Genomic DNA, 26,411 nt, shown 5'->3' with positions numbered 1-26,411 from the left:
ATGGGGGACTGATTGAAATCACTCCAAACTGCAAAAGTGGATTACCGTGGAGCAACCCCATAATTTTTCTTACCATTGGATTCACAATGACAAATCCCTTCATACGGTAAATGTGGTTTTAACATTACTAGCTTAGAAATGCCACTTCTGGAAAGTGGGAAAAAGAACATTTGAGGGCCTGGCTGAATAAAGTTAAGGGAGAGGTTTGGGCAATTGGCATGTGGGAGCCAGATCATGGCCCCACTAAAGATTAAGATCTTCATACCACAGCCCCATGGAAGGCAGGGCTGAAATTTAGGGGACACATCTGTGGTTCAAAGCAAGAACCGCTGAACCACCCCCAGCTTCAAAGGCACACTATGGTTTAACTACTGGTGCCATACTTCAGCAGGGCAGAGATACACTTGTTGGGACGTGGGACCGGAGAACCTGGTCCGCGTGGTTCACACTGCCAGAGGAATCTGTTGTGCACAAGGAGGATTCCTGCTATTGGAAGGGACTGAACACCCTTCCTGAATAGTGGCTGGCCTGGATGGACTACCTGCTACTGTGTGACGCCCTGAAGTGTGCTCTCCAAAGGTGTGCTTGCCCCCTGTTCTCTTGTGAGGTCTCAGGGACATCAAAGACCTCCAGCGAGGGACCCACACTGACTACTTGTGACATCTGGAGAGCAGTGCCCTAGTAAGAGGCCACATCATCTGCTGAATCCCAGCAGGTAGCACAGTGTGAGCATGGAACTAAGAACTGTGCCTGGAGACCAGATTGCCTGGTGCAGAGCCCCAAGAGTAAACACACATCTAAGGAGTGCGGCCCCCACATTTTGGGGCCTCAACACACATAAGCCTTGTAATGGTGGTGAGCGGATTCACTGGTTGAGGTTACCCCTCGTGGCCTGCTTCATCGAATATGCCACATCTCTCTTGTACGACACGCTGACTGCATGCTCATTGTGCACAGTGTAATATTTACAGGCAGCGACCCTTGGGGGTGAGGGCACACCCATAGTAGTGCCTCATTCTATCTCATCTGGCACTGCTGAACTTGCGCCTCATTTCCAGGGAGGCACGAAATCTTCATTTCTTCGCTGTGTGTTATCAGAAATGTCTGGTGCGAACCACAGCAACGTGCACTAGGTGTTGTGTCTCATTTCCCTTGAGGCTCGGAATTTATAACTCTTCGTTGTGTGTTATCAGAACTGTCTAGTGGGTCCTGTATCAGTGTTCACCAGGCATTGTGCCTCATTTCGAAGAAGGCACAGAAATAATAACTCTTCATTGTGCATGATCGGAACTGTCGAGTGCAACCCGTATCAACGTGCACCAGGCATTGTGCCTCATTTCCAGGGAAGCACTGAATTTATACCTCTTCATTGTGTGTAAACAGAACTGTTTGGTGCGACCCCGGTCAATGCACACCAGGTGTTGTGTCTGGATTACCTGGGTGTGACTCTGATCGACGTGAACCTGACAGGGTGCCTCTCTCTTCCAAGAGGCTCCCCTACTACATTCCCTTTTATTGTTAGTTCCTTTTGGGCTTCCTCGCGATGAACTATCTGCCCTCTTCTCACCCCGCACTGATGACATTGGGTTGCTAGGTAGTATTGCCTGGATTGGGCCTGGGTGGTGAGAGCAATTGACTGCGCTTTTTAACTGATGTGTGGGAACTTCCCCGAGGATATAAAAAGCTTATCTTCAGGTTGATGGTGCTAGGTTATACATCCACTAAGGATCTTTAAACGTACAACGGAGTGCGTGATACGTATTCAGCAAGACAAAGCGTGAAAATATATGTGCCTATGAAGCCTTCCTGGGGCATTTAATTTTATTTTGTGCGTAAACTAGATGCCAAGACGGGTGACCTCAGAGGTTGGAAGGATTGTATCATCAGGCCCTGACTTGATTTGGAACCATGTAGCATGTGGCAATCCTGAAGAAGGCGATTGACCGAAACGCCTGTAGATATATATTTAATGAGCTATATTAAGAACAAACACTGGAGGACTCTATAGAATATGATGGGGTTCTAAATGCTGCTGTCGGAAGGGACTCTCCTTCCCACAAAACATCGCACCAGGAGGCACTGCCATCTGGGGGAGGAGCCATCGAACTGCGCTTTATAGCGCTGATTGCACACCCACTACGCAGGTTCTAATTACTGCTGTTAGAAAGGACACTTGGTCCCACAAAACATTGCACCAAGTGGTGCTGCCATCTGGGGGAGGAGCCATTGAACCGCGCTATATAGCGCTGACTGCACACCCGCTGCATGGGTTCTAAGTACTGCTGTCGGAAAGGACTCTTGGTCCCACAAAACATCGTGCCAGGAGGTGCTGCCTTCTGGGGAGGAGCTATTGAACAGCGCTATATAGCTCTGACTGCACACCCGCTGTGCTGTCAGCAACAGGAAGAGGCAGGGCAGGGCCCCCACTGGTGCTTTTAATATTTTATTCTTCCATTTGACCGAGCCCTTAGTGTGAACATTGTTTGCTAACCATCGCTAGTGAAAGCGTTTCACATGTCAATGAAGTCAAGTGTAGACAGACGCTGCCCGGCGATCTAGTTGAGTTCCGAGCTTGTCATAAGTCATAGGAGTTGTGCTTCCTGATCTTTCCCCATTTGTGGATCCTACTACAACTTAAGAAATGCAGGCCATTCCTGCTAGCTTAAATGCTGTCTATTGAAACTAGGGCCACTAGTAAAAGATATTAAGGGAATGCGCAACAGGAAGGCATGTGATAAAACAACTGGAATGGATGGAGCTAGAAAGACTCCCAGGAACACTGCGGAGAACTGTACTATGTCCCAAATTGACGAACTAATAGAGGAAGTGGAAGGTTTGCTCGTCCCAAAGACTAAAGATATCGTTGGGTGAGGGAGGGCGGAGGGGCACCAGCAAAAGGCATTAAGTCTTAGAGTCTTTGACCCCCTTGACATCCTTGAGTCCTTCATCGGTAAAATTCACTTTGCTTCATTGAATTTTGATGGAACAAATGAGACCCCTGTTTACGGTGGTAAGACGCAGAGAGACTAGTAAACATACGTTGCTGAGGTGGTTTTCAAAGACTTGCCGTCATGTAAAATCCCTGCTGTTAGGTTCATTGGAAAAGGGGAATCTGATAGAGATAAGAACAGCAAGGGTGGGGGTTACAAAAGAATGCTAAGTGATGCTAAAAAGAAGTGGGAGAGTGACCAATGGGATAGTCGAACTGCCGCCTTGCATGAGGCGGACTCTAAATTATTTTGGAAATTGGTAGCAGACAGGGAATATGCCAAAATCAATGATTGTGATCCAACAATCCAGCCTGAGAGATGTGTTAACCATTTCGAGGATCTCTATAGGGAATGGCCCAGCAATGAGACTCAGGAATTAGTACCCAAGGGTAGAAATTATATCCTATATCTCAAGGACAAAGAAGTTAGACCATATGGCATAGAGCTGTCCAACTTCACCACTGGGGAAACTGCCCAGGCTTTACACTCATTGCACAAGGGGAAGGTCCCAGGCATTGAAAGTATCCCGGTAGACCTGTTCCTGTCTCACCCTGAGGTTTGGGTACCATACCTAAATACTCTGAGTAATGCCCTTGTGAGGGGAGATGGTATCCCCACCTCGTGGCGGGGAGCACTTATAGTCCCAATATATAAGAAGGGTGACAGAGATATTCCAGGGACCTATAGACCAATAGGTTTAATTGACATCAGTCAAAAGGTGTTTTGCAGACAAGTTTCAACTAGGCTGCATTCTTGGATCACCAAACACCAGATCCTTGTAGAATGGCAGGCGGGTTTCAAGAAGGGGTTTAGTACGGTGGATCAAGTACTCAGGTTTAAAGTACTGTGCTGGAAGTACATAACTTAAAAACAAGATCACCGTTATGTCACCTTCATTGAGCTGAGGGGCGGCATTTGACCTGGTCCCAAGGAAAAACCTTTGGAGAGTCTTAGAATCCTATGGTTTAGATAACGACCTTCTAAGGTTAATAAGATTCCTTCACGAGGATACCTATGCCAGGGTTAGATGGTCCACAGGGGGCAACCTTAGTGCCCCAATCCCCATAGCAAGAGGGGTTAGACAGGGGTGTGTTTTGGCCCCAACCTTGGTCAGACTCAACATTAATGGTGCGGTGGACCAGCTAGCCCAGTGCATCCACAATGCTCCTAAGATAGCGGGAGCCTCCGGACCTATTTTAATGTTTTCTGGCTTTACTCTCCTTATCTCACGTACCCCAATGGGCCTCCAAAATGCTTTAGACTGCTTTGCAGCATTCTGTGTGAGTAGGGGACTAGAAATAAACCCAGAGAAATCCAAGTTTATGGCATTAAATCCTCATACATCTTTTAGGGCAAGATGGTCGTAGGGGGAGTCCTTATCTAACAAGTTAGAAAGTTTGACTGACAACCAAACCTACCCCCCCCCCCCCAATTGAGAAAAGTTCCACCATTTTTCAGCAGCGGTCAGCAGCAACTGGGAGAAAGTGTAAATCCTCTGTGGGATGGCCCCTCTCTCCCACCCTAGCGGTGTACAAGGTTGCAGCAGTGACAGCTGCAATGTTTGGTGCCGAAAATACGTTTATCCGATCTTTGCTAAATTTGTCCACTAGTACGCCTCTTATTCCCCTTAGATTCGATTTATCTCTTAATCAAATCCATGGTGCAATCTCCCTAAAACCATTATTATACTGGGTATGTCTATGGGCCTTTGAGGAATTGAGTTCCTGTAGGGTTGCTTTGTCAGAATTACAAACAATAGACAAAGCGGCATCAGCTCCCTGGCTTAAGCACATTAAGATTCTCTGGCAGTGGATTAAAATGGACGATGTATGGCACTCCCCCCAGGAAATAACCAGAGGCATTGTACACCGTATAAAATGACTTTACTGGGCGGCACTACTGCTCCAGATTTGGCGTTCCCAGGGAATAGGTAGTAGAACTGAGATATTTTTCATTCACAAGTGTTCTCCCAAGTTTGAGCAATATTTGGACAGCATCCACCCTGCCCAGGCCAAACATTTGTTTATAAAATTTAGATTGGGTATTTTACAGTTGAAATTTGTTACTTCCAAATGGAAAATTGATGTTTGTAATAGCAGCATTTGCCCACATTGTCCTTTGGAAAATGAGTCCATGGCACATTTAGTTTTTTTTCCTGCCCAAAGTATCTAAGGCCTAGCAGGAAGTGGATTATGCCACTGCGCAGGCTTTTTGGCATCCAGAACCATCAAGAGACGCTTCGGATTTTAATAAGTGACACAAGCGAAAGGGCGGTGTTTGCAACCACCCAGTATTTGCAATGGGCTTCGACTGTGAGAACAAAAGAGATTTCTCCTCCTGTTGACAGTGATCTGTCACACCTTGGCACTTAGTTGAATGGTAGGAGATCTGGTCAGGGTTTTCCATTCACTACCCCTAAAGATTTATAGCCTTTTAATTTAACAGCAGGAGACTAAGCTGTATAGGAGATTTACCTGTGATAGAAGGATTATCTTTGATGTGAATTTCAAATCCAAAAACTGAACTGCTAAAGGGCACACTGCAATTGAAAATTTTAACTAAACAGACGCATTTCATAGTGCAAAGAATTCGATTTAACTATACATTTTATGAGCTGTAAATATGCTTCTTTTGGGATATTATGATACGATTTTATTCTATATATGCTGCTTTTATGGCTTACAGCCGAAATAAAGAATGTATTGATTGAATGGCTGCGCTGAAGGAAGGCTTCCGATCTCGATCGAAGCGGGTCAAGAGATGGTGCGCCCTCCTTCCCCGGTGCTTTGAGGAACTGGGCTGGTGCCGGAAGGACACTACAGAATCCTTGGGTTTGAACAAACTATTGCCCTCAGCCGCTTTTGCTCTGCATCCTAGGTATGAACTTCCTGAGTGGTTGCGAAACCCCCCATTTGTCAGCTGCCTCCTAATTAGCCCTGCTACCTACCCCCACCTTCTCCCCAGAGATACTGACTAAGGGGGTCATTCCGACCCTGGCGGTCCATGACCGCCAGGGCGGAGGGCAGCGGAAGCACCGCCAACAGGCTGGCGGTGCTTCCTGGGCTATTCTGACCGCAGCGGTAAAGCCGCGGTCAGAAAAGGGGAACCGGCGGTTTCCCTACGGTTTTCCCCTGGCCCAGGGAATCCTCCCGCCAACCTGTTTCTGGCAGTCTTCACCGCCAGAACCAGGATGGCGGGAACGGGTGTCGTGGGGCCCCTGGGGGCCCCTGCACTGCCCATGCCACTGGCATGGGTAGTGCAGGGGCCCCCTCATAGGGCCCCATACAGATTTTCACTGTCTGCTTAGCAGACAGTGAAAATCGCGACGGGTGCCACTGCACCCGTCGCACCCCTGCAACTCCGCCGGCTCCATTCGGAGCCGGCTTCCTCATTGCAGAAGCTGGGCCGGCGGGCGGCCTTTTGGCTGTCGCCCGCCGGCCAAGCGGGAAAGTTGGAATGGCCGCCGCGGTCTTTTGACCGCGGGGCGGTCATTCGGCGGTAACCGCATGGCGGGTGGCGACCGCCGCCCGCCGCGGTCAGAATGACCGTCTAAGTGTGACTCTGGCCGTGATCGGCCGAGTGTCAGGAGGAAGGGTGATTTCTCTCCAACTTGTGGGTGTGGGGTACTTGGGGTGAGCTGGAGGGTGGAGAAGGGCTTGGGCCACGGGGTCTGCATTGTGCTATCAGTTGACCTGCTGAATATCAGCTGCACTGCATTACAGTGCTGCATGCGTGTGTATGGAATTGTGCTCCATAGTAACCTGTCTGATAACTGTGTCACTGAGTGCCATTGTTAATGATTACATCAGCCGGCCGGTGCTGCTTTGCACATTGTTTTCTTGCCAACAGAATACCACGTTTGACATTGGTTTTACCCATGAAGCCTTCGCCCACAGTACTACTTAAAAGTGTTGTCAGTGTCTCTGTGTGCACATTTCTGATATCATTGTGATCAGGGGTGCACCCTAAACTGTGTGGTATTGCATTATAGTAATTGCCAGGGTGGGTCCAAGGTTGACAACGTTACGCACTGTATGTTGGGGGATAACATAGGCTCTCTCCCCAGTGTGCATACTACTGATGTCATTCTAACATGGTTTGGTCCTAGTACTGCTAGTAATATTTACGAGTGTGATATATGCCCAGAAGTTCGCAATGTTCATTTATTGTTAATCAATGTGTGCGTTGAATACACCCTTTATTTACATACCACATGTGTAAAGTCTCTTTTGTGGCGCTCAGTGTATTTATTGTGGGAGTGATTTGCCAATGCTCTACACATTGCTTCTGTGATAAGCTTGACTGCTCAGTGCCAAGCTTCCCAAGGGTGAGCGCACATTATACAGTGAGTGTAATTACCCACCCCTGATGGGAGTGGTAGGTTCTGCCTGGGTAGGGCACAGCCACACAGAACAGGCTGCTGCCAACACTTCCCTAGTGCCTCATCATTATTGTGAACGTTCCCACTGAATCCCACCCTGAAAAAGGTTTTACACTAACTCCTGTTACATGCACACACATTTGGTGGATACCCCAAATCTTGAAAGGGCGTTCACTAACTTCTGCAGATTTGTTTCTCCACCTCTCTGAATGCATTTTTGAATCAGACTCATACTGATTATGCACTCGTTCTTCATTAAGCAGGTTATACATTTTCTTATGGTGAAATAAAGCAGCGGCCGGACACTGCGACGATTAGGTCAGCCAAATTAAACCATAAGGCCCCAAATATGCTTTTTTGATAGATTATGGATACTTTCAAAGGCAAAATGGCACATGAAGCGCAAAAACTCATTGCAATGATTCTGTGACCATTTAGATCTACGGACAAATATGTGAGCTATTGTAATGATCGTAACAGTATGCGCACTAGGTGACCAAATGATAAAAAAATATCCCTAACTACTTTCTGGGTATGCTGTTCACGTAATTTATATTATTGTATAAGCAAGAACATACAAAGGAAACCAGAAGTATTACATTGAGCAAATCTTGTATAAATGCGTTATAGATGAGTGAAGTGGGGCTGAAAGTTTTTTAATTTCACTACAAAATTGATTCTGTGTAAACCAGTGGTTCCCACCCTTTTGACTTCTGTGGACCCCCACATTATCATTACTGGATCCCCCGGACATCATTGAATAATTATTGGAATCCAGAGGGCCCCCCCCAATGAGTCATTACTGAAAGCTGGGGACCTAAACTGCTAACCTGATTTAATTTTCTAAGTAGTTGCGGACCCCCTGAGGAGGCTTTGCGGACCGCCAATGGTCCCCGGACCACAGGTTGGGAACTAATGGTGTAAACCATCCAGGCATCTCAGTTTAGTTGCTTCTTTTCCAAATTTAACATCAACTCCAATTTCCCTAGAGGTTACATCTTTCACCAAACGTCTCTTCGATGATCATGGAGGGTTATATTTACTAAGGATTGGCTCAAGGCAGCGCCACTTGCCTTTCTGCTGCGCTACCCTATGCCAACTCTAGAAAGAAGAAATGCACCATAATTACAAGATAAGGTGAATTTATGTCCTTTCCTCCTGCGCTAGGACCAACGCAGGCACCCTTTCACCATTGTTTTTGTGCAGAAAGGGACCATGTCCTCACCAGAAACAATTCTGAGAGGCATTTGCCTCCTTTTATAGGCGCTGCATTCTGCAGCACACATTGAAAGAGGAAACAATGAGATGAAATAAAGGTATTTCTCTTAGTTTCACCTGCCCTGGGGAGGTGTACAGTTTTGACGAATTCCCAGGTTTACAGATTCTTGTAAATCTAGGAATGCATAAAAAGCCATGCAGCCACTGCAACACCCATGGAACGCCTCCCTGATGCAGTGTAAGGCAATGACTTGCACTGCGTTGCCTTACACCATAACTACAAGGCCACGAAAAGCCACACAAAATGGGTTTGCATGGCCTTGTAGATGTGGGTCTGCACTATGCACCACCAGTGCGTCACAAAATGTGATGCACCATTGGGCCCTGGCCTTGGAAATATGCTCCCAATTGTTGTCTTTGCTCAATCCCAGGATCAAGCATCAGAAATCTAGAATTTGTTCAACACAGATCAGAAAGTACACAGAATCAAGGCCAGAATTTGGAAAGGCTTTTTTCTTACAGCTGTTTCATTTCTGACATTACACATTTCGATTGACCCTACCATCCATATGTTCTATGATACATGAATGTGCTATAAAGTAGACCTTAACCTGCTGCAAAGGTTGTCCTAACTTGCTTTTTTAAGTGTTGAGCAGGTAAAACCCCGGGCTCAGAAACTGTTGCCTTCCGAGAAGATATCAAAAGATCCATTCACCATGAAAACTATGAAAAATTAAGATTCTACCATTTCTCGGCCATTTTTGAAGGGTGTGAATAGCTCTCGTCAGCTAAATGATGTCAGGAAACAGTATCTGAAGATAAATGTTATGCGAAAGAATTCAAACTGTACCAACGATGCAAATGATCATAAGACTTGTAGGGAACCTTTCATCATTCTCCAGATGCTACAATGGTATTGTCTGCAATCCAAAATTGGAATAATTGGTGCTAGGTTTAACACGAATTCACTTCTAAAACTCAGATTAGAATGAATAAATGGAGCTTACCATTTCATATTATTTTTGTTAGCTTTCCCAAGTTCTATTAACTATATTAGTTTTTTTCTAATCTTGCTATTTTAACATATTTATTTGTTATTAGAGTAGAGTGGAATGAAGTTGCAACAAATATATTTCTACATTTATGCAAGTAATAAATGTACACAATGGGGCCTGTTTACAAACTGCACTTACCATTATTATCACTACAGTAGTACTACTCGTGTCCTACAAATCTAGGTGTTGAGATCTACACCTCCATCTCTTCTACCATTTTATGTGGAGCTATCTTTTCCAGATTGTGGAGACCTCTGTGCATGTACGCCTACGTTATTGTAGTAAATGTGGAAGGACAAGAAGGAGTAGCTGGGAAATGGGACATACTTATTACAAAATGGGAAGGGCTTAGAAGGGATAAGTATGGGTTAAGTGAGGGTTAATGAGGGGTTTATGGGGATACAAGTACCCACACACAAAAGAGTAAGCCCACTACTATTCGTAAATTACTCTTCTATAGGTACTGAGGGCAAAAAGGTCCCAAAACAGTAGCACATGTACTCCACCTCTGATTAAGTCCAGAACAACACATGGCCAACCACTGGTACTGTAACACCCTACCTAAGAAGATAATGAAAGCAGCAGCTTAGTTCAACACCCTTTTTGAAATGACATTAAAAAACTATGTTGACCCTTGAAAATAGCTAAAAATGTAATTGAATATTACATATATCTATCTATTGCTATATATCTATATATAGAAATATATGTATGTTTTAGCGTAAAATATTTTAATTATATTTTTATCATTTTAAAAGAAATGTTACTTCAATTAAAACAATAATTGAATTAGTGTAAATGAATTCCATACCTAACTTAGCAATGTAATTGCTACTACATAAGAAGAAAACACAAACATTTTACTTTCCACATATATTACAATGATATAAAAGTTAATTTACATTATTAACTTAAAAACATTTTTATTATTTTTTTAAAGTAAACTAAACATTTTAAAAATGTCTACTTTTTACTATGGGGAGATCATAGCCCTGGGGAGGCAGGGGACTCCATGTGAAAAATTACTAGTAGTAAATTACCACTTGTAAATTTGGCTCCAAACCCTGTTTCCATGGGGCAGGGATGGGGTTGCCTACACTTTGCAGTAAATTTACTGTCAGAAATAGTGAATAGCGAAAAGCAGCAAATTTACTACAAAGTTTGATTACATTTGCACTTGTAGATTTGCTCATGTGTAAATTTACCTTTGTGAATAGGCTCCTTACACTTTGAATGTCATCATCAGATCTTAGCTAGCTTGGCTTAGCTTCGAGATAGCTGTTGGCTGGGTCGCAGTGCAGCATGACACAAAGAGGCTTGACTAGGTGTTTCTCCTAGTTTGCGTCCATACACCGTTCCGGCACGGTCTGAGTATCAGGCCCAAATTTTTAAAAAAGTGGTGCTGCATTATATGCAGCTGGACTTTTCTTGAGCCACATAGCACCCCCTTAATGTCATCATGTGCATTGCTCCACTTTGTAAATATGGTGCAGCAAATTTGGCCTTGTTGAGTCACATTACCGTGATAAAAATGATGCTAATGTGGCGCAAGGAGGCGCTAGGCCCGCTTAAATTTGGGCCTCAATGTCTGGGAAATACCGTAAACTTGCACTGCTTCCACCTTTCCTTCTTGTTTCTTTTGAAAGAGTTTGCTGGCGCATGCAACATTTCCGTAACATTGCATGCAACAGGGGAGCCTTGTTATTTTCTTCCTCATCATTTTACTTTCTCCACTGATAATCCAGTCCTGATTTTCTTTGTTGCCAATAATGCCTAAAATGCATTTTTTCTTACTTTCAGTCCCTAAGCAGCATGACAGAAATCACTTTCATTGTCTCTATGGCTAATATTCCTGTTTTAAAATTATTTATGGAGACCTGTGACGTTTCTTTGTTCAAGGTGCTCACTCGCAGTTCCTGTTTAAAGTCCTTGATGCTGATTTTCTGCTCTTCATCCTGAATGATTCCAGCTGTTCTACAGCCATTCATTGCACACCCATGTCCTTTGGGTTGAACCTTTGAAGGTTTTTTTTCTGTTACTTTTTTATCCTTTCCAAGAAGTAATGCCTGGAGGGATTTTGTGCACATACAGTCTAAATCTGGTGCCAGAATTTGCCACTGGTAGCTATAGACTATACCTAGACTCCTTTCTCAGTCTGTACCTAGATTCCTTTCTCAGTGGCGCAGGGCAGATCAACCATGTACTTGCTGTGCCGCCCTTAGCCACCGGCCTTACAAATGAGCCCCTACATGCAACAGACATCAATGTCAAGGGCTGATCTTGGTGACAACTTGATGGGTCTCTTGGTACATAGGTATAGACTCCTTCCTGCACACAAACAATCACAAGAGGTGGATATTTCTCCCTGTTGCATCACACTTACCCCACCCATGAGGTGGCATAGGAATCTAACATATTCCCAGATTTATAAATCTGGGAATGCGTCAGATTCCTTCGAGTTCCATGGGTGTTGTGTGGGACCAACCCAAGCAACACCCATGGAAATGCCCCCTTCACGCAGTGTTGTGCATGAAAACGGTCCATATTTACAAGGCAATGAAAAGCCACACAAGATGGCATTGGGTGACCTTATAAAGATGGGAGCATCAAAATAATTGATGTTCCAGTGGCACAGTGTGCTGCTAGGGCATAGAAAATGAGGCTCCAAGTGTGCTACATACTTATACAAAATAAAATCATCTGCTCATCTGGAAACATTAGCATTGCAGTGCTTACTCCTGTTCACTTTTGCAGCTATTTTGCCATCATGTGTATTGCTGTTTTAATTCATTATGCTGCGATATCCACAACTATGGGTTCCTCTTCAAGACTTACAGCATGGATAGACACTTAAAATACCACATTTCTGCATTTTTGTATTTTTAAAAAGTAACTACAAACAGGGAACCAGGTTGTTTTCTACCCCTTTTATGTTTGAAAATCAGTCAAAATGGTAAACTTAGACCCTTACCAAAACTATTTACCTTTATTTGAAGCTAAAGACTCCACCAGATTTTGCACCTCTTCCTGTATCCGCCTTTCAATCGGTGTCTTTCCTAATCCCAGGTTCCGCAAAGTCATCAGGCAGAAGCGTCTTTGTTGCTTCCATGTCTGTCCAGATGAAAAAACTACACCTGAGAGGAATAACTCAGGTTAATGTTTCATTAGAGTGCATTTTTACATATGATTCACTTCCATCTACTGACATTAAAACACTCTGTGATGCACAAGTTATTCTATTTTAAAAGATATGCTGCTACTCACTTCTACTGGCACAAAAGTCAATCATTATTAATTCAAAAGCGAAAAAGTAGGAAAGATAATGGGTGATAAATTCAAGAACAAATAAATCTGCTGCTTAAGGCACCAAAGAGCTTTTTGGCATATGAGATCTGTGAGTGTTTGCGTTACTTACCAGTAACCTTTATTACTTTAAGTCTCCCTTCCGTACTTCAGTATTTGTCAGTGAGAAGGTATCCATCAACACAGGGTAGGAATTAATATAGGAAGTCTCTAAAAATGTCCTAATTTTTACATGGTTAAGTTTTACAGATGGCCCTTCCCACTAGCTTCATCTCATAGAAAGTGTGGATCCATTACACCAGCAGGAGAAATTGAATGAAATACAGGGTTCAGCAAGTTAAAGGAGTGGAGTAACTTTCCTGCAGGGGGTTTCATGGATGCTTCTCCCTTGCATGGCTGCCTGAAGGTATGGCGAGTTCCAAACAGTACACAGAGTGTGGCCAGTGTCAGAAAACACCAGTATGGGCTAAAAATGCAGGCAAAAAGTGAGGGGCTGCTTTAATCAGTCCAGTTTCCCCACACAACCCCACCCCAGCCAACACACCCAGGAGACTCAGCCCAACCCTTGGAGAGTCTTCCTGGCTTGTCAGGCGAGGAATTCAGTGAGGAAAACTGCCTGCATAATTGAGGGGCCTACTCTGCCTCACAACCTCCTGTCAGGGTCAGTCCCTCTGGGCAGTTGACACAACTCAACAGTGAATAGACCCATTCCAACTTGAAACCTCACTCTAGGGTTGTCCTTCTCCTCTCCCTCTGCTGGTTTGGGTAGTGAGATGCCCACCTCCCCATCCCTAACTTTGCTAGGGAAACACCTAGCTTACCCACAGAGGTTACCCAGCACTTGAGTAACCACACCATGACCAATAGGGTCTGTGGGCCAAATTTGCTTTTGGCTATGGGGTCTACCTCTTATACCAAATGCAGTGTTGCCATGAAGGCCAGCACCCAGCAGATGCTAGTGACAGGTGTCAGAATCGAGGACCATACCCTAAGCCCTCCAATGTCATGTGGGTGAGCTGCTTTAGGGGCAACTGTGGGATCCTGGCATCTCTTTGCTGTTCAGAGAGGGGGACTACCACATCTTGTGGCAGATACCCTTCCTACGCACTCCCTTCTGTCAGAGCTTCCTGGGAGTCTGGTGAAGCCTTATGAGTGCCAACTCTGGACTGGGTAAGTAGGCCCATGGCTCACTGAACCTCTGTTTAAGAGTGGCCTACCCTTCTTCTTCTTGTTTTGCCTTTTCTTGTGACCCCTGTCTCCTATCTGTAGGGGCTGGCTTCCCAGAAACGTTGGTTGAGGGGAGCACCCTGGGTGACCGCCCCATCTGGGATCAGACTAACCACTCGGAGGTCATTGCTCAGGATAAAATCTAACAAGAGGTCACCACTGACCACCACCACCTTGTACCAGTCAAGGGTACCCTCCCTCTCTAGGGGCACCATCGGCACAGGTTTGGTTGTGACCTCACCTGAGGTTACCCTTACCCTCCTTGTTTCTCCTGCCACAAAAATGTCTGCGGTCAATAGCCTGTCACTCACAATGGTGTCCCTCAGGCCAGTGGTAGGGATCCCATTCACCTGATTCGAGTGAAAGTGCCTACTCCCACCCTCAGGGATCACAGGCTTACCATCTGGACCTATCTCCCAACAAGGCATCATCATCTGAGGAGTCCTCCTCTATGGCTACATTGGACAGCCCAGTGCTAACCACCTTCTGGGAACAGGCTGCCTCACCCCTGAAGTGACCTGTATACTGACAGACAAAGCAGACCCTGTTATCCAAGGTCTTTTTTAACAGCGGGTCCATCTGCCTCTGCCTTGTCAGAGTGGGGATAGGATCTACTCCTCTCCTTTTTATGGTTCTGGGGTACTGAGGGAGTTTCTGTGATAGGCCTACTACCTCCTTCTTTGGGTTTTGTGGGACCTGATTCCCTCTTCTTAGAGTCTCCCCGGGACTTGGTAATTACTCTGGCCCTCAACCTCTCCCAGATCTCTGTATAGCCCCCTCATAAGTATTTACCTTGTTACCCTGTATCCAGCCCTTTAATGCCTTAACTAAGGTGTCTACAAAGTCAACCGAAGACTGGGTATTGACCTTCTGGATGTCCCTAAACGTCATCCTTTACTGCTCTATCTATCCTTGTTCCTCGAGTGGGAAGCAGGGTGGTGCATCTGTCCAATGGGGTGCAGGCCAAAACCCTCTGGGATGACCACTTGCTATGAAGTGTGGAAACAATCAGTGCTAGAAAGCAACATTCTTTGAAATTCTAACATGGAGGAAATCTCTCCTTGAAGGTTACATCTGGCTGAGCCCACCCACTGGTGAGATCAAGTTTCCCTATCTCACCTCCTCCAGTCCCTCTCCTGTCTAATTAGTGGGGCTCCTATCTGGCTGTGGAAGCAGGAAATGGGGAGGTCAAGTTTCTGTCCTAGGTGGCTTTCCCCCCACTGAAAGCCAGTTTGGCCACTCGCCCACATCCTGCTTTGCCATCTGCTGCAGCAGTTTCTCACCCACCAGATACCTCCTTTGTCTCAGCCCAGGCCACTTCACACGTCATTAAGGTAGCATGGCTCAGTTTGCCAGAGGCTGACCAATGAGGAAAGGGCACAACAGGGATGAATTTGGTAACTTTCAGAAAAAGTTCCAAAACTCTTTCGCTGGGTTAGGTATATTAAATTCAACATTGGCACATTGTTGGATTTATTATAACATTTAATTTGTTACCGAATAGGCTATATTTAGATAATCTCTATTGAAAATGAGACTTTATTATTTTAGCCTTTGGTGTATATTGACTACAATGGGGAAAAACAAATGTGGCTGTTTTTTCCCTCACCAGGCTTATAAAACACCTTTTATAAAGTCCCTGCTTATATTTACACTGCACCCAACCCCTAGAAAACCTAGGGCACACCTTAGGGATGACTTATATGCAAAAATAAGGTAGTTTGGGACTTTGAAAGTACTTTTAATTCCAAAGTTGAATTTGGGGTTAATTTTAACTTAAAAGTAGTCGGCAAGGCAGGCCTGTCTTTACAATGCCACCAGGATTTAAACAAAGTTTACATTTACAATTACATTTATATTTACCAGAGACCACAGAAGTGCCTAAATCTACATGTCTTACCATATACTACGGACTTATAGGTAGGTTGTCAGAGCCAATTATGCCTAATTTGCATATTACCATCTTACACAGAGCACCTGCCCTGGGACTGGATATCAGTGCCCAGGGCACAGTCAGAGTCAGAAAAGACCAGTGTCAGCTAAAAATGGGGGCAAAAAGTGAGGGAGCTTCAGCCTGGTTTCCCAACATGGATGACCCCCGGAGAATTGTATTTCCCAATCAACACAATCGCTAAACATAATATACAGCACTGAATCATTCCATGCTTGAAATGCATATTGCGGAAATATACCATCCCCAGCGCTCCACAGATGGTTCTTGAATAAATCATATCTAGGTTAAGAGTTCTGGGTTGCAGAAATTGTAAAACATTTTTGAGCAAGCTCGGATGTAGGGTTGAATGCATTTAATGCTATTATAATGGCGATCATAACATCTAAAGATATTATAAGGAGGGCAAACTCCAAATGACAAAGGGAACGTTTAGTGAACCAATTAAAACAAGATAAAGGGCTCTAATTGTCAGCATCTTGAGCAAGAAAATAAGAAGATTTGTGAGTATTACTAAAAGGAAGTTAATCAATGTAATATATGTGTCAGGTCTACTAAGAGAGTGAATATTTGGGTTGATTTTTTGCATGAGAAGTGCACAAAAGAGCAGCTAGAAAAGTAATTAAATCACTTGTGGATACAGAGACCATTATCTGGGTCACTGACATCAAAAGGACGCAAAATAGAGTGTTTCAATATTATAGCACTTTGTATCAGCAGCAACAATCTTTGAAATCCATGAAATTACAAGTCTTTTTTAGAAAATCTTTCAATTTAAGCTTTAGGTCCACAAGTTGGGGAAGTCTTGCTGAATATGGTTTCGTTGGAAGAAGTGGCTAATGTTATTAAATCTTTATAAAATGGAAACGCATGTGGAGAAGATGGCCTTACAGCTGATCTTTTCAAAGTTTGTGAAAATTTGAAATCCATATATTTTACAGCTTGCAAACCACATTTTACAGGGAGGAAGCATTCCTTCTTCCTTTAATACTGCGGTGGTTGTAAGCTTTCATAAAAAGAATGAAGACCCAGAAAAGTTGAACTCTTATAGACCAATCATTATAATGGAATTGTTGGTTGACAGAATAGATCAGAGGGCGAGTCTGCTGATTGATAACTGCAAAACAGCTTTATAGCAGTAGAACAGCTGTTCTAATACACACTATAAACTTGAAGCCTCACATTCCTTTAAGAGTTAGTTGATCCCAACTCATATTTTATTTCTAGATGCTGAAAAGGCTTTTGATTTAGTTGACTGGGTCAGACTCTTAAATCCAAAAAGATTTTGGATTTCCATCACAATTTAACTCAGTATTAAGGCATATCTATGAAGGATCACATGCCCAATTGGTTGTAAGCGCTAATGAAGCAGGGTAGTGTAAAGTCAATCGATGCACTAGACACGGTGTCCATTGTCACCAATTTTATTCACTTTTTCTATTGAACGAATTAGCAGTTGTTAATCAAAAAGATAACTGAATGAAGACTTCAATTAACAAAATGGCCAAAATCAAATCAAATCAATCTATGCTGATGTCATTATGCTTTTTTAGGGCCAGAGTTGGATGTGCAGCGTATAGATTTTGAAGTTTTTGGGGGATTTCAACAGCTAAGTGGTTATAAAATTAAGAAAGTGAAAACTGAGATTTTATTAGCCAATTGCACTTTAGGCACTTTAACCCAGGATCTTATACCAATTGGTGAATTGAGCCTGAAATGTTATTCAGGGATATGTACAACAGCTACTTTTGAGGAGGATTTGAATTATCATCTTTTAAAAGACAAGATTTAGGGCCTCATTCGGACCGCCACATTCATGATGATGGTCGGACTGCCGCACTCCATGAGGTCTGACTATCACATTACAACCCTGGTAGACGGACCCACCAGGGGAATGCCATCCCTACCAGGAACATTGTTCCTGATGAGCTGACAGCGGTGCTGAACTCAGCGTCACCTCACTGATTACAACTCAGCTTTCCAACAGCCTTTCCATGACGGGTACCCCGTTGCGGAAAGGCTGGATGAATGCCGGTTTCTTGGGGCCACATGGAGGCCCCTGCTGTGCCTATGCTCATCGCATGGGCAGTACACGGCTCCCCCTGGCTCAAAACCATTAGAGTGCTAACTGTATGCCTTGTAGACAGTGCACATCCCGATAATGCTGGTGTGCTACTAATAGACCTCAGGTTCTTTAAAAGAGCTGAGGCTAATATCTTATCACTATTCCCACCGGTCAGCCTGGCGGGAACACATAATACAGTTTTCCCGACGGCAACATTGTAATACGCTTGGGGGGGTGCCACCGGTATGACGGTGGTGTCCTCCCTGCAGCTTTGCCGGTCCTTTGGTGGGACCTCCAAAGTCATAATGAGGCCCTAAATCTTTGTTTTCCAAATGGATCACTCTTCCAATTCCAATTCTAGGTAGAGTAGCACCAATCCGGATGTGGATATTATCACTTTTTCATTTTTCATTCTCCTCACTTTTGTGTTTGTAATTTGTTTTTTGCCTGATTTTTTACCCTACTCAAATTACAACACTTTCCCCAACTTGCAAAGATAGAAGTGGAATAGTAAATCTAGAGCATCAAAGTTCAACGGTTTCCCTATTGTGACTTAGATGGGAGGGGAAGAAGTACAGCTAACCTCCCCACCATTGATTAGATTGGAGTGGGAATAGTAAATATAGTCCACTGAAAGTGCACCTCTTCCTCTAAGGTGGTTTAGGTTGGAGTGGAAATAGTAAATGTGTAACTTATTTGTATTTTAAATAATGAGACAATGGTTTTGGTAACAGAAGGTGTATTTTTACAAAAGTAGCAGATTTTTTTCAAAATCATTCATTGTTACCAACAAACATTTTCCACTTATTATTTTGCATGTTTGATACATTTTCATATTTTACATGAAGTGCATGTTCTTCAACATATATGTTTACAGTTTGCACATATTTTAATATTTTTGAAACATTTTGAAACAGTATTTTTTCAAAAACTCATATTTTTAACAAATATTGTTATAGTTTTTATAAATCAGTAATTTATTCTCATGTAATAACAGGTACCATAAATGAATAAGGTTAATTTCTATAGTAATTTATAACATATTTTTTCTGCTCATAAAATGATATATTTTGCATGCATCTAAAATGTAATTTTATTCATTTGTTTAAACATTTTTATCTTAAATAAAGGTAAACATAAACAATAAGCTATCATTTTCTATTATTTTCCTTAGGGTGTTAGGGTTTTTTTGTGTGTCAATTTAGCAGCAGTTTTCTCTAGCACTTTTATTATTTTTTAGTCTATCTCCTCAATTTGGGTTGTTAAAGCTTCTACTTTGTTGTGGCTTCATGTTCCTGCTCCCCGTGTTAGGTAAGAGTAATTTTAAGTTCATTTTTGGGGGTTAGTACGTGGGGGAAGTGTTTATGTTCAATTTAGTTAGTTTTTGGATACAGCTGCCACAATCACAGTCATACAATGACTTTTGCAGATCTTAAGGGCAGATGTTTGATTTGTTAGGCCCATAAGTGGACATAGAGGGACAACCCACCTGACTCTGGGTTTGGCATATTTTGGACAAAAAAACAAATGTTTTTCAGTTTCACCCAAAAGCCTACATGATTGACTCAGAGTAAAACCAAATTTCACGGAGTCCCATGATGAAGTGTAAGCAGCAATTGGAAGAGTCCCATACCTTAACTGCAAGAACAATTAACAGTCACACATAGGTCAGATGTAATTTAGAAATTCCTCTGCCATAGGCACAAATTTGTGCCATGAACAACATCTTGTAAGGCTCCCTGTGTGGCTAGACAATTCAAGTTGAGCAGCCATTCGCTCCAAATATCTAGATTTAATCACTGCACCCACCGCTGCCGCGATAGATGATGGGTCTTCAAGGAAATTGGCTAGGCCTAACTCATACCATGTTGTTTTAACATAGACCAGCCACTTGATCTTCCTGGAACATTGTATTTTAATGAGACAAATGAGGCCCACTCAATAGGGGCGTAGCTCTTTAGTGGCCCAAATGCACACCTAGTAGAGTAACAGTCTTTGGGCAACTAGCTCAGAGGCAGGGTTAAGGTAAATGTCAAGTGCTAAATACATCAGAGGTGTCACCCTCCCTAGACCAATGAGGGCTCTGATAAAGTTGTTTTTCCCAGTACACAAAATACATGAATGGCAATATCCCCATAATTCAGAATCTTGGCTTGCTTGGGTCTTGTAGATCTCCATTGCAGGAAAAACTGGGAACTATGAGGCCTTTTTAGCAAACCTGAGGATTGCATCTGCTCCATTACCAGATGCAAGCTTTTGGGATCTGCGGGGCCCAAGAGCCAGAATCTGCCAGATGGAACCTGAGGTAGTCAAAGTCCATGAACATTTCTAGTACTTTCCTTACCAGGTGTACAGTGCCCTTCACCCTTTATTTACTGGAATAAGTCATTTGCTTTGTTTTTGAAACATTAATGTCAAGACCATGCTCAGAGTAAAACAGATTAAATGAGTCCTCAAGATGTTGGAGGGCCATCCTAGTTTTAGTCAATAAAAGGGTATCCTCTTCTAAGAAAAGACTCAAAACATTCTGTCCTGAAAAAAGTGGGGCAATCATTACCAGAATTAATCAGAAACATGACACAATTGTTGATATAAATGAGAAAAAGAGTAAGAGACAAAACACAGCCCTGATGCATACCCTAGCCAATAGAAATGGGCCAGGTTAGTTCTCCTTTCGAGCTACATCAGATCCTAGTAAAATTCTCCTTGCGGAGGTGCATAATAATTAGCAAATTACAGGGAATCCCCATACCAGAAAGGACCTTGCATAATTTCTTCCTAGGTACTAGGTTGAAAGCAGCACAAAGATCAATAAATGCTACAAACAATTCTACCCCTCCAATATCTACAGTCTTCCACTTAACCAAAAAGAAGCAGAAGACCTAGTCAATCACCTGGTCTTAGATTTAAATCCTGCTTGGGGTTTTCGTTGATCCAATCCTAATGTATTTCCATGACATGTTTGCAGAAAACCTTTCACAGGTTATCCAAAAGGCTAATTGGGCTGTAGTTAGTTGATATGCTTGAGCTTCCCTTCTTGAAGACGGGGACAAACTCTGCCTCTTTCCAAATAGTGGGCATTCCTGCCCCTGCTGCATTTGTGTTTGTGACAGTATTAATGTAGGGTACCCATATATTAGGGTCAGATTTAAGGTCAGCTGGGATCTTCTGCATGTGCAGTCGCCGCTAAGGTAAAAACTAAGGGAGTAGGAGCGATGTACGTACATTAGCTCCCTCTGTACTGGGAAAAGTCTAGTCAATTTCATGCAGACATTGGTAAAGATTTGCAAAATGGGTGACTCACTCATAGGGCAAAAATGGACGTCTAGGCTGACATCCCTAAGTACCCACGGCTTAGACTTACTAATTGCCAAAATGTGTTTGGATCATTACTAGAAGAGGTGTGTAAAAGGTCAGACCATTTTTTATGCTCACCTGCTTGTTTGTCTTGCCTTACTTCATGCCGATATGGTACTCTACAGGCCCTTACCTCCTGGCTAGCTCCTTTGTTGATTGCTCTAAGTAGATTTTTCTTAGCTTCTCTACAAGGCTGTGTAAATCAGCGATTCATAGGACCCCTTATAGGAGCCCTCCTGGGCTCTTTGAGAAAAAATCTTTAAGCCCATCAAATAAGCTACAATCATTTTGTTGATCACTCAGTTGTTGGACATAAACTCCATTTGCAAAACAACAACCACATATATATTCGAAAGTACCTCTGTTGAAGAACACCCCACCTCCCATTTCAAATTCTTCCGATTATTTGTGACCTCCAATTGTTGAACATGCAGCTGAAAAATAGGGGGTGAAGCGTGGGAGACCAACGTTATCATAGGCAATACTAGGACATTATGGTTGCTCTTGTCCTTCTCAGACCCTTTTCATATCATCCATCAGCCTCTATAGTTTTACATCTAAAATGATATAATAGATAATGCTTACATATAACTGTCTTCTAAACTTGAGAACAGGGATAGCATCAGAAGGTGAGCGACTATTGCAGTCTCACAATCCATGGGCTAAACTGAGGTCTGCCACTTGGAGAGCAGCCCTTGTAAGCTTTCTGTTCTCTGGAGAAATTAGTTCAGGGATTCCCCATATTAAGTCGTCCTCATGGCACAAATTCTGAGTTTTACCATTGGTTTCATGTATGAGATTTAAATCACCTGCCACAGTAACATACCGGGACTCTGAGTGATGGACTAATATCTGGAGTGGTGGAGCAAAGATAATTCTTGCTGATTACTAAAACTTTGATTAAATATTAACAACAGAGAAGTGGCTTTAGTGAAGGAGAAAATTAGCCCTTGGATATCTGGTGATCCTTTTTGAAGTTGTACTACAGAAAAGGAAAGTGTAGTGTTCACCACGACAAGTACCTCAGCCGGACGGTGCCCTGCTAAGGACCTAATTGCAGGGACACAGAAACTCTTGACACCACTTCTGTGAACATACTCAGTCACCATGTTTCCTTGAAGAGACAAATTGTGTGGTTGTCAATAAATTGACCCCATGCAGGGTCACAAGCTTTGGCTTAATCCCAGCAATGTTCCAACTAACAACAGCCATGGAATTGGGAACCAAACTAGCAGAGGGAGTACATTTTCAGGGTAAAACCAGTAGCTGCTGGACAGTAATCATATGTTAAGCCTTGTCCTTAACTGACTGCTGGGTGACAACAGCTGGAAGTCGCACACTGTCAGCTATGGATTTGGGAACATAATCAGCAGCTGTCGATAGCCGAGTTCTAAAAAGAGGAGTAAGAGTGTTAGGAAGAGTGACCTTGGAAGGAAATACCAGCTGTATGGACAGAAAGGCACAAGGTATTTATCAAACAATTTTCTACCTGCAGTCAGTCAACCTCACAACGGATCGAAGGGGCCTGGTGATGGGTAACTCTATTGCTGCTTGGGATCAATGATCTAGATAAGTGGTTCCGGGTACAGACCTTGGCCACAGATGGTGGTAAAAAAAAACAGTGGAAGAAGAGAGATATTAGAACAGGGTTTGTTAGGGAAATGGCGACTGGCCATTTACATCCGCACAATAGCAGGACACATGAAATTAACAATACCGCAATCGCCCAAGGAACTTTTTGCAAAGGGTCCAACCCAACCCATCCCTCCCTCCCAACAATCAAGATATCAGGTGTGTGTGGCAGCATGATAAGTGGGCACTAGTATATAACCAGTAGAGGACCTTGTTTTTGAGCTGGGCAAAATACTCAAAATTGTTGGGTAGCAAGCACAGCACATTTGATAGTACAACCACATGGTACAAGCCTTGGGTGGAAGATTAATTGAAATGGAGTTGGATAGCGTATATAGATGAATGTCCCACTGGCCTTCCTGGTTCTCCTCTGTGCCCTTCGGAGGCCCCACCTGAACAGCCCATTAATTTTCCAAGGATTCATTATTAACTTGCATAGATTGTTGCTTTGCCACCCTTTCCAGTAAGCAGTTTTGTACAAAGTTAATGTTGCCTTCCCTTGTAATGAAGGGGTTGGTGGAAATGATTTTTACAAGGCCATGAGTAACAGATAATTACTTGTTTGGAGGCTGTCCTTTTAATACCAAGTTTAGTTACATAGTTCAGCCTCAATTACACCCAACGGCTGATAGACTACCTTTAGTTTAACATCCATGACATCAACAACTTTATTGTAGAAAGCACCCATCATATCCACAAAGCTGTCCTCATCACGGTCAACATAATCCCTACTAGAGCTATTTGGGGTTAAGCGTGAAAGTTTGGATATGGTACACACTCCAATCTGCTTTCCTTTTGCTGCTGGGCCATTGGCTATGGAACTTGGCAATTTAAGATATGGCTGCAAAGGCACCATGGGCACTAAAATAGTACTGGCAAAAGGACTGAAGGAACATGTTCCCAGAGTAATAGCAGTATTTGTGCTTCCTATTTCAGTGTCTGTTAGAATGGAAGGAGGAGGGTGAACAGGAGAGGAAGAGGTAAGGGATAAAAGTGCTCTGCCAGTTCGAACGCTTTATTTAGGACACCTACCGCATGCTGAAGGAATCAGTCAAGGAGGTGCCAGACTGGGGTTTGGATGAGTTTGCAGTTGATGTATGCTTCCCGATTTTAACGGTCTAGGCAAAAGTGGACTGACAGTACCTTGCTTAAATACAAGTAGCTGGTGGGGATGTAGGTCCAGGCGAAAGAGAGGTGGTCCAGCCCAGCATCTTTTGGGCGAAGACGGGCCTACTCTTAGCGTGGTCTTCATGAGGCTGTGCACATCCTGCACAGTGGTGTCTCTCCTTACGCTAAAAGCACCTTTTTCTTAGCACCGGGCCAGCAAGGGATTGTGGGCAATGGAGTGACCTAGTCTCCTCCAGCAATAACTTAATATCTTGTGTTGATGTATCTTCTGTAGTTTCGGCTAGAACGTGCCTGAAGCTCTGGGGTTTAGGAACACTGCTACAGATTTAGTTTTTTAAGTAATTTTTTGTAATTTGTGATGTTTGTGGGCTACTTTTGCTCTACTGGCCGGGACTTGATGTTTTTTGAACAGGTGTTATGTTTGAGTACTCTTTTCAATTACTTTTTTAAGGGAAACAAGTTTGGTGATATAATAACCACAATTCTTGTTAAATGTCCTTCTTATTTCATTTTTCCTGTCTTTTGATATTTCATTTTTTAGTAATATTTATAAATACATATATTTTATGCTTTTGTTGTTCAGGGTTATTGTTTGTATTTAGTTTGTTAATTTAGATTTTTAATATACAGGAATAATGTCCTAGCTATAGAGTCTAGGTATGTTAGGTCTGGATTATTTGGAAATAGTAGAACTTTGCATTGTCAAATATTGTGCATTTCCTTGGTTTGTTTTGATATTTTAGGTTTCAGTTGAGGTATTGATTACATTACTCTTACTTGCTGGTGGCTTTTGTTTCTTTTTTAACATTTGCAGAAATTGGTGGAAAGCAGGGTCACTTTGTCCAAATGTCCCTTGGAAAAGAGCTGTGCCACCCTTGTTCTGTGTTATTCATTTTTTCTTATTGTGTCATGGTTATATGATACTTGGGTTGGCGCCAAAGCCCATGTCCGTGTAGTCTGGCAACCCAAGTATCTTCAGAGTAGTTCTTTAGGGGACCCAATTTGTCTTCTTGTTTTTTATAGTAGTGTACTGTTTTTGCTACTCTACTTTAGTTACTGGGACAGTACTCAGCAATTTTTTTTTATTTCATGGGCAAAATCAGCATTTGGCGAGTAGTCAACACTTAGGGCCTCATTACGAGTACAGCGCTCCATGGACTGCCGTACCCACAATGGCAGTTGGATCACCGCAACCTTGGTGGTCCAACCTCCTCATTATGATGCTGGCAGTTGGTCCACTAACACACCACAACCAGGATCATGGATTACGATGGATTTGTGGCGGTGCAAGTTGTGGTCAGCCACAGCGATGACAAGTTCGGCACCGACATGCTGATTATAATTTTCCTTTCCACTGGCCTTTCCATAGAGGGACCCCTTTTGTTTTCAAACCAATGTTCATAGTAATTCATACATAGATACACCTAGCAAGACATTGAGCCCACCCCCTTCAGCCATTGGTCACTTGAAGTACCACAGATGTGATTTTTCAGCCCTTAGCGCATCATATTTAGAATGGGGCAAGGGGCTTGTCATCTTAAGCTATTAATGCTGTTGCCACTGTCACACAACATCTGGATCAGCCCACTAGGCAGTTTTGCTTGACAACCTGTTAAAGTGATAGCATGTTGCCTGTCTACTCAAACACACTCTAGCAGCACCAATAAGCAGAGTATTACGTACACAGCCACCACCACAGTAAATGTCATACATGCCCGCTAGGGTTCTATTGTATAGAGCGATGGTGGTGGAGAGATAGTCACCGGAACTTCACAGATACTTTGTCATTTATGATGCTTGCCATCGCTGCAGCAGAAAATAAAACTTTGATTCCCATTAGGTGGAATAGGAAAGGGATGGATCCAAGAAGGCTGCCTTTGGCTTACTAGTTTCATCGTGAGCCTATGGAACCTAATTTGTGGATCTCCTACCGCTGGAGTCTGTTCCTTGTGATTCCTGGGCATGTTATGGTTTTGTAGTATGTATTTACAATTGTGCAGTTACCTGACCCATGGATGTACTACAGTAATCACTTGTCTGCATTAATATTTTTTTTAAATATTTTGAACACTGCAAATCTATTCACGTACACAGTGTGTAGTTA

At 43.2% G+C, this 26,411-nt stretch overlaps 1 protein-coding gene across 1 annotated transcript in view; it reads right to left on the bottom strand.

The window, feature by feature from the left end:
* Positions 1–26,411, bottom strand: part of LOC138265295 (cytochrome P450 2J4-like) — a 214,536-nt gene that overhangs the window by 150,433 nt on the left and 37,692 nt on the right. Inside the window, exon 3 of the mRNA XM_069212901.1 lies at positions 12,629–12,778. Within this exon, the coding sequence (XP_069069002.1) occupies positions 12,629–12,778 (150 nt within the window). The remainder of the gene's footprint in view (positions 1–12,628; positions 12,779–26,411) is intronic.

The sequence above is a fragment of the Pleurodeles waltl genome, chromosome 11 (assembly GCF_031143425.1).
Source record: "Pleurodeles waltl isolate 20211129_DDA chromosome 11, aPleWal1.hap1.20221129, whole genome shotgun sequence".
Classification (NCBI taxonomy): Eukaryota; Metazoa; Chordata; class Amphibia; order Caudata; family Salamandridae; genus Pleurodeles; species Pleurodeles waltl.
Note: the sequence above shows the minus strand (reverse complement) of the source record. Positions and strands in the feature narration are given on the sequence as shown.